Source organism: Gallinula chloropus (genome assembly GCF_964237585.1).
Source record: "Gallinula chloropus genome assembly, chromosome: 5".
Lineage (NCBI taxonomy): Eukaryota > Metazoa > Chordata > Aves > Gruiformes > Rallidae > Gallinula > Gallinula chloropus.
Window position 1 is genome coordinate 52873586 of NC_140090.1, and position 16692 is coordinate 52890277.

The window sequence follows — 16692 nt, forward strand, 5'->3', positions numbered from 1 at the left end:
GTTGCCTTGGGTGAACCAAATCAACTTTCTCTGGGGTGGATCTTCTATTTCCTTCCTCTGTTTCCTCAGATATCTGCCAAAAGCCTCAACTGAAACTACAGGAAACAGTAACAGTGAAGAGCTTGGTATCAGAGATCAAAATTGCAATAAACTTGGTCACAATTTTACAATCCACCTCTAAGAGAAATGTGATTCATTCTGGATCCTGTGAGCTCTGCTTTTGTGTTTTTTCATAGAACAGAAAAAAGTTCCCTTTAAAATGCACTAAGATGGAATGACTCAATTCTTTGTGGCTCTTTGCTGAAAGGTCTATACTCAAATTATTTACGGATCTCAAAACCAGGATTATTTAAGGATATGTCATAGTGGACACTGCCAATGCACCATAAATTAGATTCCTAAATTTTAATAGTAAAATTACACAACATACCTATAAAGCCCTTTTTTGCCAGCTCCATGGTAAACCTTCTTGTGATCTTTTCCAACTCATTGTCCTATAAACAGAGTGCAATAAATATCACAAGAAATCATTAGTGTTTATGAATATTTGCTAGAAGTTATGCCCATATATAAAGACACTCTTTTCTATTAGAAGAAAGGATGATCAATGTATTTATATAATTTATATGCCACTCCCTCACAGACCCTTGGTATTCAGGCAGCAGAAGGAAACATTCGACTTTCTTTCTGTACATTCTGATCCACAAGTCAGGAGTGTGGCACAGAAAGAGCCACCTGTGCTTGTAGCAGAGATTTCCAGCAAACAAATCTGATATCCTCTGTAAGAGATTTATAACCAGCGACAGCAAGAGCCGCCTGCCAGTTGTATAACCAACACCACAGAATGACTTCACACAAATCCTGACAGGAGTTTCCAGCTTAGAATATCTGTTATGTATTCTAGTATTCCTTTCTGTACAAGTTATTTTAATTAGGGCAAAAAGGCAAGCCTACAGGAAGCTTTTTATAAGCCAGGTTAGTTATTATTCACACTGGAACACTGCATAGAAAGGTTTAATGGAGCATAAAACTATTTGTCCAAATAAACAAAACTTTTTTCTAAGACTAATTTAAGCCTTTATTAACAGTATCAAATTTTTAAAAATCAGGTTCCAAATTACTTGTATTCTTCTGACTTGAAGAAAAAAAAATAGTAAACATCTTTTAACAAATCTTTTCCTACCTATTGCATGCATGAGCTAAATTCAGCCTTAAAAGAGGCAGAAGTGGCAGGAAGTTTTAAGTGGTCAATAATGCCCTTAGAAGAGCTTATTTAATTGGCTGGCTTCAATACTGCAGGTAACCAAATTTTTATCTATGATTAAGCTTACTGTGTAGTTCTTGGGATTGATCTTGACACCAGCCTTTGCCCCACCAAATGGCACATCTACAAGAATGCAAAGGAAAATCATTTTACTTTTTCACAATAAAGGCAGAATGCATCAGTAGTTATGTGTGAGGAATTATATCTGTGATTTTAGCAGTGAATTTGGTCTTGCCACATTTAGGGCTCTATAAGTGTAAGCTATGATATCACCTAGGGACTCCTATAATTGCAAGTCTTTCAAAGGCAGCTTGAAAAAGGTCACTAAAACTCAAGTTCATGATTTAAATTTTCTATGCTTCAAGTTTTTGTACTTGGCACTTGTAGAAACAATAAGTTATGTTATATTTTACTGATTTAGCTCAATTTTACTTTGGAAGTCCTACGTGAAGTGTCTCTATAGACATTAGTATTTTGTTTACTTATACACAATGCATGATTCCCTAACCATTCTATGATTCTATGAATGTGCAGATTCTCCTCAAACTCCCATACAATATTGCAGTCATGTATGAATTATACTTTATGACCATAAAGGAATTTTATTATTCTCTCTCCACAGCAACTCTGTCTGAATCCTTTACAACCTCCATCTGTTCCCCATAAACTAGCCCCCTCCTAATCCAAGTTGGTCATACTTTGATTTGAGTTCAAGACTAGTACTTTTACAGGAGGAGGTAACTAGGCAAATTTGGACTTGTCCAATGAAAATGTAATTTTATTCAAGTAGCTACAGTAACAGCAGAAGAAAGATGTATTATTATGTTGCTCACAATGCATTTTTCCCATCTTGCTACAGCTTTTAGTTGGAGACTAATGTCTAAAACTTAATTTAATTCTTTAGTTGTTTTTCTGTAAGTGACATCAGTACTGATTTAAATGGAAGATCATATCCTTGCTTGAAAAATTATCACTTACCAACCACCGCACATTTGTACGTCATTAGAGATGCTAAGGCTTTCACTTCATCCACACTAACATCCAAACTGTAACGAATACCTGCAAAAGACACATGGGAAAAAAAAGGATTTCACTGAACAACTTCACATGTTATTTATAAATTGGGAATGTTAATTGTAGACAAGCCACCTATAACATGCAGTTATGTAATTCATCAATTTATTTGCTTCAAGGCTTAAAGAACAATTTCCCATTCTTCTACTTGGATGTCTATCTTTTACTTAGAAGTTCAAGACATTAGCAATTTTCTATTAAGAATTTTAACAATACTGAATATTCCTTGGGAGGAAGGTGAGCGAAGCTGATAGGTAACTTAGCAGTAAAGTTTTCAAGAGCCTGATAAAGGAAGCTCATCAGTATCCTGTAAGATCTTTAGCTCTGAACTTCATTCACTGTATATACAAGATGAAGTTTGTTCCTGAATGTAACTTTTCAATATAGGTTATAATCAAGGTCTCTTTGCTAGAGTAATGCAAGTTTCTCTCATGAGCCTTGCAGTTCATCAGCGATGTTCCAACAAAACCATGTAGCTTTAGAGCTCTGGCTGCTAGGCACAGCAGTGTAAGAGAGCAGCAAGCCACTCCACTGATTCAAATTTGTTCAAAACATTTTAAGGGAATAACTCTACCCTAGCAAGCTTGTTTGACAAGGCCACCCATCCTGCACCCACATGGAAGCCAGTCCACACCTATACTCCCTGCTCTGTGTCATTCAGCAGAACTGTGGGCTGACACATGGTCCAGATGCAAATTCAAACTGTTGTGATCTGCTGGCAGCTTGGATGCAAGATCAGTAGTTGCAGCCACCAAGGCAGTTCAAAACCAAGTGGAAAATGATTACAAAAAGTCAGGGAGTTCTGTCACCTGCCTGACTCTTCTCAGTCTTCTAAAAATGGGTTGTTGCTCTCCAATAAACCGATTGAACTTGAAGTTAAAATTCACATTCTGGAGGAAGTTGCAGAGTGGGAAACTGTGTTACCAAACTCACAGGGTGCATATACAAAACTACAGGAGCCTAGTATAGGGCCAACACTGTGCCCAAAGTCATGTGGCCACAGGAAAAAAATCCAACACTACAGCTGTAGGTTACCTTCTGTCTATGATTTTCCTAGATCAGTGAGCATATAACAGAGCTGTGAAGAATTTATTATCCCCACCTCTACTCCCCAAATCTTTGCTGTAGGTTGTGCCAAGTTGCACGGTGGTTTGTAGCAGGCACAGACTGTCCTTTAGGTACTAGGACAAGGCATCACAAATTTCCTATTATGTAAAGAGAAGACCATATTCAGGTCCTCAGGAGTGAAAAAAGACCGGCATACATTATCCAAACTAAAGCACTGTGTTGCTATGAAAGCCATTCCTGAATGCTCTGGAAACAATCCCAGTTTCAAAGGAACTGAGTGCTGCTCAAATAAAATTGAGGGCCAACTCCTGCTTTCTCATGTGAGTTCAATCAGTAAAAGAAAGTACTATGCCTCTGCAGAACAGAATTTAAAGTTAGTGTGTACATGGGGAAGGGTGGCCTCCGAGAGCGAACTACTCTCTGACCTAGGTAGCTGTAAGGTGCTAATGTCTGGGCATTCAGGCAGTAATATTTGAGATTTAAGCAGAATCTATCAGAGCCAAACAGAACAGTTGATGTTACAGCATAAGTGCTTTCTTAACAGGTCTTACTCTGGCCCTTGAGAGGTGTGGTTATACTTCCATCAAGCCCCTAGCAAGAACAAATGCATTTGAGAGCACTGTCTTGCCTGAGGATATCTTTCCCTCTTGGTTGAGCAGGTACTCTGGGGACATGTCTCATCTGAGCATTGCTGAAGCCCTGATGTATGCTGGGCAGAAATGAACTCTGCCCCTGCACCCCCAGCGAACTAGATCACTGTGTGTTTATTCAACCCGTATATTTATTCAAACTTCAAGTTGCAACAAAGCAGTTTTGTGACAGCTATACTCCAGCAGGCACCCAAGTTGTTGATTGGTGACATATGGAAAGCAGCAGTGAGACTAAATTGTTAGGAATAGTTACTTTGTACAGTTTAAAAGGGGAAGCGAAACAGAAAAGGGGAGAGCAGCCTCTTTTGCACACCATATGGAGGATGGGATCTGAAAAGGTAAAGAAGCAGCAGTTTAACCAGAAGACTCAAACACGTGCAAAGCAGTTACATCACCAGTTTCCTTGTGTTACAGTCTAGGGCTACAATAAACTTTACTGTAATAAACATTAAACTTTTATACCAAAGGAACTAGGGAAAAAGCCTCAAGACTAACCAAGTACTGAAAGGCTTTCATCAAAGAAGCCTATTTGTCACCCAGGTACATATACCAGAATAGGGAAAACTCTCAGACTTAAGACTGAAACTGTCCTTTTTTTTTTTTTTTTTTGGACTACTTTGTATTTTTTACAACATTTAGCATCTTTTCTAGCCTTTTAAACAGCTTTAATTGAAATGGCTTGTCCGCTGGATTTATCTTTCTAAGTGGGAGACTAGTCAGTTCTGAGAGTTGTGCTGACTTAACTAGCCTCTTTGCTTCAGCTTATCTGATAAAAACACTCATGACTGTCAGGCATAGTTTAGGGTGTGGATTCCAGTTTCCCTGACAGGTGGGGCAATTTTTCCTTTCCCTGGCATGAGTAGGTGGTATTTAAAATGCAATAACATTTGGTTCCTTTTCACAATTCAGCCAGTTACTGTTTTCCAAGAATTGTAATTACTCTACAGGAGGCCCACCTCTTGACAGGGAAGTTATTTGTGTTAAGCTGTTAGGACTGATGAGAAGCAGGCATCTGAGAAGCTGTACATTCCAGCTGCAAGGGGATGCACAAAGATAAAAGACTTAATTTCTATTCTATTTGGACATCAGTGAAATTTAGTCTGACAGTTTCCTAATTTGGCAGGAGGAGAGTATTGCCATGCATTTGTAAGGCTCTTTTGGCAGTGTTACTATACATTCAATAGCCTGAGTCTAAAAATGGACCATATACACAGATAAAATACTGGGTTTGTTTTTTTAGTTATTCTTAATACATAAGAAAATGAAAGTCACTGCTATGCAGCAAGATTATTTTATGTTTTTTTAAAACCCTGGCAAGTCCCACACAGTCTCTGGAAACTTGTGACTTTCATAGCAAACTAGCTACAAAAAATAGTTTGAAGAAAGCCTCAAGTTACAGTGTGACTCATTGCCATGGAAAATACTTTTCACTGGAAAACATACAAATTCTTGTTCTAGTTCAGAATTCCCTTTCCTTGCCACACCCCAAGAACATAAAACAGTATGCTGAGAGAGACTTTGTTTTTCTAAGCACAAGACCTTTTAGATGAGGAAATGTTTTCATCTTAATTTTGTTTCAGTACTAGTCAGCATAAAGGGAAGGTTTTATTATCACATTCAAATGGTTTTGCTTTAAACATTTTATGATTTGTATTTTGGAGATATTATACTTAACCACATTACTTTTTGCACTGAGTCCAAAAATTGTTTTGGACAAAGTAAAAATTGTTCATTATTTAATCTTAACTTCATAGATAGATGTTGTAGATTAATTTTCACTTTTCCAAATTGAGGTAGCAAGCACTTAAAAAACAGTGTCAAAGCAGTAATTAGCAGTAAGATTGTCTTTTTAATCATCAGGTTTCTACTAAGAAGTGTACTAACAGGCATGTAACAAAGATCTTGATTTCAAAGAAAACTGGTTATACATCCTATTAGATTTGATTTTTTGTATGGATTTCGGGATGTTCTGTGATCAGTGTGTTTACTATGCTTCCTTAGAAAACATGGTGCACAGAACCACTAACTTTTCAAGGATGATTACTGCCTTTTTAGCATGCTTTAAAAAAAAAACACGTATATTTAGGGGAGTGTAATTATTTCCTGATCTTCTAGTGCAGTGATCTTCAATGGTAGTATCTACGTATGCCCTCACCACTAATGAGCATGAAGTATTCAAAAACAAGTCTCAAACTAAACAGTTGCCATAGTGACAGTTCAAAGCAAAACACTTGGTAAACTACTCCTCCTGCACTAAGTATCTTGCAAATCTTAGCAAGTCTCTCAAGTTGCCCCAAACACGGAACAGACTTGAATCCGAATTATTAATATGTAATCGAGGCTTTTGTCCTGCTTTGACTTCAGTGTTTTCTTCTGGATGTGATCATCCTTTGAACTTTGAAACTAATTTGGGTCCTTTACAGATGACAACTCTTGTTAAGACAGTGCATTTGTTCTGCTCACCTCTATTTGCAAAATGCTTGCTCATCAACAGCAGCTATTCTACCCTATCCATATGGCATCCAGCAAGACAGATTTCATGATTATCTCTGAAAACTTTTAGGACTGACTGCAGCCATATTAACTTCCCAATTAGCAATGCTGTATTCTGCAGTGACTCTGTGGGTTAGCAGCATGCCTGACCCTGTCCATAGGCTGCCATTACATCCAGAGCCTAAAGGAGCTTCAGCGGAGACGCTGACCTTGTGCAAACTGTTCAGCAAAATCCCCAAACAAAATCCATGTGTCAGCTCTAGCATTTATGGCAACACCTCCGTTCCTTAATGTTTTAACTCTGGATTATGTGTAACATTTTCATTTAGATTTAATTTGGGAAGTAAGAAAGTGAGACTGGGATTATACTACTATCAAACTCTACATAATCACTGATGCCTAACATGGTATAAAAAGATCTTCCTATCAATCCTTAGGCTCTTTCAGAGCAAGTATATTTTTCTAAATCCAGAAAAACAATCTAGCCTTCCCTATAAGTAAACTACTTAGCCCTATCAGAATGACAAATTTGTAACTACTGAAGATTAAGAAATTCCAGTCAACCTAACAAAGCAAGATGAGCAATTCAGTGCTGGAAAACAAAAACACTGTACACCAATCAGTACTAAGAATTATTCATTCCTAAATTCAGTTCATTAACTGCCAAGAGAGAAAAATATTTATCTCTTCCCACACAGCATTAGCCAGCTGTAACCTGGGGCAGAAGAGAGATTCCCCTATGGACACATCCCACTATTCTGATATAGCCATAAGTATCTGTTCAGTGATCATGAAGGTACTCAGAATACTTCAGTGTATGACTTCTTGTGCACGATTAGTAAGCTGTACTTGTACTTGAAATATACTTATACATGTATGCACATAACCTATTTCAATCCATGCAGAGAAGAAAATGGAAAACATTCTGTAGTAAAAATAATAATTCTGGTGCATTAGTAATATCCTCTCTTTCAAATGTAAATATGACAAATTTAATATATCACCAGGTATGTACATAGCACCTGATCTTATGCTCTTAGAAATATGGTTATCAAGTTGAGTCTCACCTGTAGAACTACCTTAAGAATTTGGTTGCTCACTAAGCTGCACTCAACACTGTAGTAACAAGGACTGATAGAGAGAGATGCAGTAACACTACTTTCATGCAGATATTAATACCATGTGCATGGCTGTGTGCAGAGGGCAGAAATAACACACGAGTTGGCCCTGGCTACTCCAAATGCTGTAAGAGCCACAAAACAATAAGCTACCATAGAGCCGACATGAAGCTAGCAAATTCCACACTCTGCCTAATAGTCTACTTCCTAACAAAATGACATTGTTGGAATTCATGCAATGAGGAATACCTGCTTGGATAACCCAAGAAACAAGAGGAAGAGATTCCCCTCCTCAGTCCCTCCAACACGTGTTTATCCAGAAAGCCCAATGCCAAGAGAGGTATGATGTCTCTATAAATAGACAAGGAGCCAACAGTAGCAAGAGAAAACAACTATTTAAGATCAAGGACAAACCTGGCTACTGCATAAACAGTATGATCTGATTATATGAAAAAGCTGAAAGAGAAAAAAATCACAGCCAGAAGAACAAGAGCATTGCTTCCTGCAATAGTATGAGGTAAAACCACAAAACTGGTACAGGTTCACTGAGAATTACAATGAGATTAAAGGACAGCAAAAGCACAGGACACCCATTCCTTGTCCTGTTGTTTTTGGGTTTTTTTCTATTTGCAATTTAAATATATATCCACTGATGTACTAATTGTAAAGTCTGGTATGCTACAATAAGAAAACTGAAACCTATGAAAACAAGGTACTCATATAAGCTTTAGCTATCACACTGCAAGTGTTACCACAATTAGGCTAGTTACCTTTTTCAATGTAAAACTCTCATATTCCTTTGAAGTTACACCAGCTTCCAGTTTGTTTCAGGTTTCAAATGGTCTGTGTTACAGCTGCATGTATTGTGTGATCCCTGGGGTATGTTTCCATGTCTTACTCTCTAAGACCCCTGGGCCAAAGACACAACCTCAGACTTTTCTCCATACATGGCTTTAAAAAGCAAAGCCACCAATACAAACCCAGGACCACAGAATCACAGAATATCTCAAGTTGGAAGAGACCCACAAGGATCATCAAGTCTAATTCTGTGCACCTTGCAGGACCATGTAAAAGTAAACCATGCAATTATTCCTTGCTTTTCTCTTTGATGTTGTCCCACATGTGCCCCACGCTCCTGACTTCTCTAGGGAAGTACACAGCCCTGAAACTGCAAGGACTGCATAAGAGCTTTCACAAGAGCTCAGGATAAAAAGAGCTCTGCTGAAGTGAAGATACCTTGTAGCACTAATTCTTACTTCTCCTCCTTACAAAAGGGAATAACCAATGTTATTGTAGCCAAGGCAACATATAGGCTTGTACTGGTCCAACTCTTGTAGGTAAAACTTTTTCTTTTCCAAGTAAGGTTACCATTGTGATGTACATATATACTGTTTCAGACAAGGTAATGTGTACAGAAGAGACTATATGGTGACTGGGCTTTGGGATTTGCATCATCCTCTGTAACTGGAAAAATGCAGCAAGGATGGCATGAGTAAGTGTCACCTTACACAGAAAGATGGTCACTAATGTGAAGTGAGAAGGATAAGTCCTGATAGACAGAAGAAAAGTAGCCTAAATCAGAAAGCAGGGAACTTTTGCAATATGGACTAGTTTCTTCCACTAACTAGCCAAAGCAGCACCACACAGGAAATCAGATTGATTCACCTCCAAGTCAACTGAATAAAGAAAGATTCATCTGCCTTTATATACACATAGAGAACTTTCAAGTAACATATGACAAAAGTTTTCAAAATCCCTATGTAAGTGAAAGACTAAATCTAGCTTGGAACTAAATCTGGTGTTTAAGCCTTTGGGAAGAGAGGGAGCCATTGAGACTGGACTAAGGCAATTTGGGTGAGCATCAACAAAAGGTTAGGCTGTTTCCCAACTGTGATTCATTTGGTTTCTCTGATAACAGACCTGTCAGACAGTTGGTTAACATAAAAAGGCTTTAAAAAGTTTTAAAACCATTTAACAGCTTTATCCCTACTGTAAATGCTTCCTAACAAACATGGAATCTTTTCCCTACTACTATGCTTATCCGTAATTCATAATAAGCTTATTCATATTTGCATATTGGGTATTTTCACAGATTTGTTTTCTGGAACTGACCTATTAATGAAAACATACATCAGCAACCACATGAAAAAAACAGTTTAACCAGTTTTATACCTTCCACAGAACCCAATAAATTTACAATGATTCATTATTTTAAGTAGGAACGGCCAGAGTACTTTTCAACAGCCTTCTGTATTCAGCCATCTCATTTCCTGTACTTTGTTTGGTTTGGTTTAGTTCTTCAGGCAGCTGTCAGTGCAGTGAACAAGAGCAGCTGTGGTTTCCTGTTAGTGCTGGCCACTAGCACGCAAGTCACCACATAAGCAAGGGAAAGAGTGATCTGACCCACAGCATTACTTCACCCACCACGCAGCATTGGTCCAGCCATATAAAAGCTCCGTTTGGATCGTAAGCAACTTGGGCTCCAAAACACAAGAAAACCGCTTATCTCCATGTTTGAAATGGGACGAGGAGGCTTCTAACTAAATTTCCTTTCCAGCAAAGAGTTACGCTGTAAAACCTGGGCTTGCACACTGGACACACTACAAGGCCTTCCACTTGGATGGTAACAATAACAACACAAGATGTTATTTCTGGGTTATCTCAATGAGGTGGGAAACCCCCACAAGTTATACACTGAAAAGAAAGCATGTTTCAGTCCTTAGTGCCAGTTTCCCTGCAAGGCTCTTCTCTTGACCCAGTGAAGAATCACCTGCACGCTACCATGTAGTGACAACCATGTCCTAAGCAATGTTTCTACACCATGTCCTAAGTGTTGTTTCTACACCTGTTTTGAGGAGAAGAGAGGTGAGCAGAGTAAGTCATTAAATGACTTCCTACTGTTATTAACTGTGCTTTAGATTGTTAGTTAGGGTATTGAGGGCATTGTACTTCTTGAATAGAAATATCCAAGAGAATGAGCAGGCAAAGAAATTGAAGAGATGTCTCTGACAAAAGGAACATAAACATATCGCTATAATGTTTAGCTAAAAGTATTTAGTGGCAACAGAAGGTGCTGCTAAGTGCAGGTAATTCAAACGTTTATTTAGTCTCAGTTCCCTCAAGTAATTGAGCTGTCTCCACTTTTAGAGCATTTAAATCAAGATTCTTTAATTTGATTTACAGTATAATTCTTCATTAGCTCATGCTTAAATCTGTAAATGAGCTTTGAAGCAAGACCTAATACAATCACTAATGAAGTATTTTGATATGGATGTATAAAAAGAAATTAGGAACAAAAGGAAGACTGCCTTTAAAAGACCTAAAAATATTTTCCTGCATTCCATATTTAAATCTCAAAGTGCTCTCTGATTATTTGTCCAATCTTCATACAGAATGGTATTTGATGTTCTTTATAAACATCTTATCCTTCAGCGTATTAGCAAGTACTAAATGGGAATACCATATACTGTTTCTATAAATGTACTTCAAGATGTAAATCCAAATTTGATTACAATTCTTATAACATGTAAACCTCAAGAAATATAAGAGATGAGCATATAAAGTACAATGCTCCTTAAAAGAATGAGATCCCTACTTGCTAGCAATTACACAGCAGTAACTAAAAGCTACCTCCTTCTTAGTATACGATACGGATTCTTTAAAAAAAAAAAAATAGTTTGGGGAACCTTATCAAAATTTCCTTTTCAGTAAGTGCAAAATTCAAAGTTCACAATTCTGCATCTGAAAACATCTAGATGTTCTGCTACTCCTCTGTTCTGCAATCCTTCTAGATGCTATCTCACCTCTTCGTTGAAAAAGTGGGTTTATGTCCCTCTGTGTGTCTTGCTGGTGTGGATTACATGCATCAGACTCTGAACCCCAGTGTCTGAGACACTCACTTCAGCAAGTTGTCCCGTATCATACTACTACAGGCTATGAGTTGCATTTCACTGGGCTTTGCATATTTTTCCCTGTGGAATCTACTAGAATTCTAGGTTAAAAATCATTTTTACACAAAAGTTCAAGTTGTTGGTGCATTTCCAGCAGATCCAACATGCCATAAAGGCAGGAATATCCTTACCATTTATTTTCTTCGCAATTTAAGTAGAAATGTTCTGCTTCCTCCCACCTTTTTTCATAGCAGGTTTCAAGCAGTAGATCTACTCTTACCACATGTCCCATTTAAATTTACTACAAAGACAAATCTGTCATCTGATAGCGAACAAATTCCTAGAGAGCATTAGAAGGTGAAATCCACTTACGATCACTACGCTGAAAAGAGTGGAAAGAAAATATCATCTGCAATTCCTTCCCTAAACCCAGTGGGGGCGGGAGCACAGGAAGGAAAGGACAAAGTGTTGAGACAGGGTATTTTCTTTAGCTGTCATTTCCAACTGCTTTGAAATGTACAGTTGTAACTTTCCATAAATGCTCCAGTGTCAGTGCAGAGAGGCATAAGAAGTGTTACTGAAAAACAAGAAATTCTGTTCAGGATTTACAACTGAAGGTATCCAATCACCCAACTGGTGTTAGTTGGTTGTGTACAGTGTAATCTAGAATTCTTTATTGTGAAAACATTCTTTCAGTTCTGAGCAATACTAATGTGAAACATTAGAAGCTATCATACATGAAATACTATCCTGTTGCTTCATTTACCACTGAACTGTATTTTGTTATTCACGTGGGGATCTCAAGAGTTACATGGGCTACAGAAAAATACTCATTGTAAGCAGCAGCAACTTAACCTAAACAGGGACAAAACAGAAGTAATAACCATTGTTATTTTAGAATAAGTTAAAGAAATGGCTGAGAAAAAGCAGCTCCGCAGAGTAGGCTTCAGTCATACCCAGCTTCAGCTACAGCTATGCCTAATACCTGTAACTCTTGTTTGAAGTAATCACCAGAAGTTATTTTGAGTTAGTCTCTTTTGGGAAAGAATTAAACCTGTCACAGGATGCTGACTATATACTTGATTTTGGAAAATTAGGAACCACATTTACAGGACAGGCTATTTGTGCTGCAAAGAAAAAAAATTCCCATGTCATACACACAAACAAGCTGAACTGATTACCAAGAACACCCTTCCTACTCTTTTCTGGAAGTCAGAGGTCTTCATTGGTAACAAATCACGTTGCTTTGTGCAACCATCGTTATTTACCACAAAGCTGGTGTGTGCAGAAGAAAGAGAGATGTATTTACAGACTGTAAAAGCTCTGGTTTAAGACAGTCCCGAAATGGTCTCCCACAGTTAACTGTCTTAAGTTATGAAGTACTTATGTATTTGTTATTTAAGGAAATGCCATCTATCCTAGACTGGAAGGGAGCTTGATTCCTCTGAGACCAGAGCTGATCCCTTGTGAGCTCAGTTCTGCTCAGCTCCCGTGGGATTCACCCTCCCGGTCCCCTGACAGAGCCATGCCATGCTGTTGGCCTCACCTATACCAAGGCAGCTTTCCCTGGGAAAAAATAAATCACTTTTGGCTCTTCCTGCATATCCAGCCAGGTTTCATGAAGACAGCAGGCAGAGTGTTAAGGGACAGCTGCTCCAGCTCCCGGCTCAAGAGCAGAGCCTTCAAGCGTGGAGTTTCCATAGGTTTTCTAATAATCACTAATGGGGTTTGAAAGCAATTGTGCGGGCTGCACTCGCACCCTTCACCCTGCCTGACGCCTGACCAGCGGTGTCTGCTGTCAAGGCTGCGTGACCGGCCGCAGCGAGACCTTGCGCCTAGCCAGGAGATCACTAGTGGGGCTGCTCGGGCAGCAGACCGCCGACGGGACCCGTTGGAACAGCTCTGCCCCTGCCTTCCCTTCAGACAGCGCAAGTTACAGAGGAACGACGCTGACGGCGCTCGGCGGAACGCCCGATAACGACCGCAGACCGGGCGGGCAGCGGGGAACCAAGCGTCGCGTCGCACCCCCGCCCCGCCCCGGCTCCCGGTACCTCAGGGAACCGCCCGCCCCGCGGCGGGAGAGTGGCTGCCGGCCAAGGGAAGGGCACGCTGCGGGTGCGGTGGCCCGGCCGCAGGTCCCTCCGCGGGCCCGGACACTAGGTGGAGGGTGTGGGGGGAGGCGGGTCTCACCTCCCTTGCAGGGGGTGCGGTGCTGGCTGTGCTGCGCCCGGTAGCCCTCGATCACCTCCCACTCGCCGTTGTCGCGCTTGATGGGGAAGGAGACGCTAAGCACATGGTTGCAGGGCTTGATGATGCGGAGGATGCCGCGGACGCGGTGGCGCCGGTCCTCCATGCTCTCACGGGTGCGCAGCCCCTCCACCAGCTTGTCCTCCACAATGCTGGCACCGCGGTCGAAGAAGCCCTCCACCATCTTGAAGAAGTTGGGATCGTCCTCCTTCTTCGCCGCCTCGCAGTAGTGTCGCCGCGGGCCCCGGCCCCATGCCGCCGCTGCTGCCGCCCCCCCGGCGGCTGCCGCCGGCCCGCCCGGTTCCGCGCCCGCCAGCACCGAGCCGGCCGCCAGGCGGGACGCCAGCAGCTCCCCCAAGTAGCGGTACATGGCGGCAGCCACCGGCGCTTCCGCTAAGCCCGCAGACAGGAGAAGCGGCTGGCTGGTCCTGGCACTGAAGCCACAATAGGTGCGAGGCGCCGCCGCCTTCGCCTTTAAACGGCCTCGGGGTGGGGGAGGGAGCGGGGAGGGGGGGGTTAGGGGCGCAGGAGACCGCCGTGCCTCCTCACTGCGCCTGCGCACCTTCTTCTCCGCCCCGCCCCCGGCGGGATTCGCGGAGGAGGAAGGGGGCGCGGCGCGCGGGAGTCTCGCTATGGGCGGGACGGTAGGGGTGTGGCGAGCATGCGCGCTGGAGGCAGTGCATGCCCTCCGCCCCTCCCGACTAAGCCCTTCCCGCCCCCGGGCAGCGTTTGGCTGGCAGTTTGCGGCTCTGCGAGGGGGGCGTAGGCGCTTGCAGCCGCCGCCGCTGCTGCTCTCTACGCGGGCCTCGGTAGGTCAGCGGCGGGAGGGGGTGGCCGGGTAGGCTGGCGTGTGGCGGGCGGCCCCGCCCCGCCGCCTCTCCCCGGAAGGATCGCTCTCCTCTCTTGCGGAGTTGCAGGTCCTTGCGCCTCGTGTGCGGTTGTGGGCCGCCTCTCCCGCCAGTGACCGTTAACGGCCGCTACCAGGCGGAGAGCTGGGCTCTGCCGGCCCTTGCCGACCCGGTGCTCCTTAGTGTGCTCTGCTCCCTTGCCCTGCGCTGGGAAAGCGCTGTTGCGGGTGAAGGACGCGGGGCGAGTAGCACCCCATAAAGCAGAAACGCGAGCCTCTTGCTGGGCTCCAGTGCCGCCTCCCCTGCGTTTGTGCCTGGCGGGGACACTACAGGGCTCTGGCCGAAGGAGAATTGGCTTGGCCTTCAGCTGGGCAAAGAACGTGGCCTCTCACACCGCCAGTACAGGTGCAAGTAAGGGTATTTCTGCATAGTGGTGTGTACAAAGTTATTTGGGAAAAACAGTTGCGTGAACACTTTGGAAGGCGCCTGTTAGGAAAGCCTAGCATATCGACATGTGTTTAATTGACTGCCTTGTTAAGTGGGAATCATGACTTGAGGTTGGTACTGTGCTACCTGCTAATGCAGCTGTTGTGTCTACTCACACCTCGGTAGCATGTCACCTTTTACCAGGCCTTGTTCTGTTAAGGGGAGGTGTTTGTTACGTAGCTTGGGCTTTTGAGTACATCTATAACAATATTTTAGAATGCGTAATGTGTCCTTTCAGGGCATGAGAGACAGTGTATTGTAACAGTTTTGCCAGATTTGGTTTAGAAGTAGGTTATTTGCATGCTTCCTGTAGGATTTGGCTGCTATCTGGAATCTACAAGGCTGGTTTCTATTTTAGGTATGTGGGAGACCGATGCCCTCAGTGCGAATAACCAGGAAGTTGCTTTATCTCTGTGGGAATCTCTCTAACCACCGTGGACATCCAAGGGCTGTGCTGCAAGGCTTGTGGGAAAGTAATATAACTCTTGCGTATATTTGTCAGCAGGCAGATTAGTCACAGGCACTCAATGCACATAAACTTTTCATACGACTGATAGTTAAATTTTATCTTGGTTTCATGTTATTTATCTATCCTAATATTCCTGAGAAATTGTCACAATGACAATGGTTGCCTCTTATCTGTAATGAGGATGGTTTGTAACCATAGCCTAGAGAACAAAGATCCTCGATAGCAGTGATACGGAAACAAAAGCAAGAAAGGAGCTTGTTCTTAGGCCAGTTTCCACGGGGTTTCAAAAAGAAACTTATTTACATATTTTCTGTCTCTGCTACATAGAACTTCTGTTGCTTTCCATTTTAAGTTCACAGGATTGCAGTGTTCTCGTTGGTTGTATCAGTTTTGAGCTATTATTTGATTTCTATCACAGGTTCTCATTAGCTAAAGCTCAACTTATGTACAAGTTCTTAAACTTTTATAAGTGTGTAGGAAGGAAAGTGGTGAAAGGTGTTATGGCAGTTAGTCCTTATCAGCTAATTCTTTTTGCCTGGTTCCTTAGGTTTAGAATACTATTTCACAGTCTAAAAGATAGATGAAAAATATGATTAACTGGTTTGCTCCAGTGTAGGCTTAAATCGGAATGAGGTTACCATGCTTATTAGCTCTCACCTTGCCTTCAGCAGTGACAACTCTAACTTATACATCTCTAACTTATGATGTTTGCTCAATTATTGGCTGCTTGCAATATCGGGGTCTGTTTTCAGTACACTTTTGTGCATGTATTTGAGTATGGGCAGTGACAGTTTGAGAAGAAATTGAATCTCTCCATAGTTTGAATCACACAATTGTATTTGCAGTTGTGGCAACACCATTGTTGCTTTCTTTTCTAAGCAAGGCTGGATTTCAGCAAAATATTAAACAAACTGTGTGCTGAATGCTAAGAATAACTCAAGTAGTGTGTTAAAATTCTTAGTCTTTAAGTATTGTAAATGAAAAAAGCTTTCTTTTTTTTTTTTTAAATGAAGCAATGTGTACAGGTTATAGGTACTTTGCTAACCTCAGCAGGTCCCTACTATATTTTTGTTTGCTTAAAATCT

At 41.6% G+C, this 16692-nt stretch overlaps 1 protein-coding gene across 1 annotated transcript in view; it reads right to left on the reverse strand.

Moving 5' to 3' along the window:
- The window catches only part of GLUD1 (glutamate dehydrogenase 1), a 31042-nt gene extending 16829 nt beyond the window's left edge, over positions 1 to 14213 (reverse strand). The window contains exons 1-4 of the mRNA XM_084265563.1: positions 13748 to 14213; positions 2243 to 2323; positions 1332 to 1387; positions 431 to 494 (exon numbers count right to left, since the gene is read on the reverse strand). Of these exons, the coding sequence (XP_084121689.1) occupies positions 431 to 494; positions 1332 to 1387; positions 2243 to 2323; positions 13748 to 14174 (628 nt within the window). The 5' untranslated portion in view covers positions 14175 to 14213. The remainder of the gene's footprint in view (positions 1 to 430; positions 495 to 1331; positions 1388 to 2242; positions 2324 to 13747) is intronic.
- Between the last annotated feature and the right edge of the window lie 2479 nt (positions 14214 to 16692).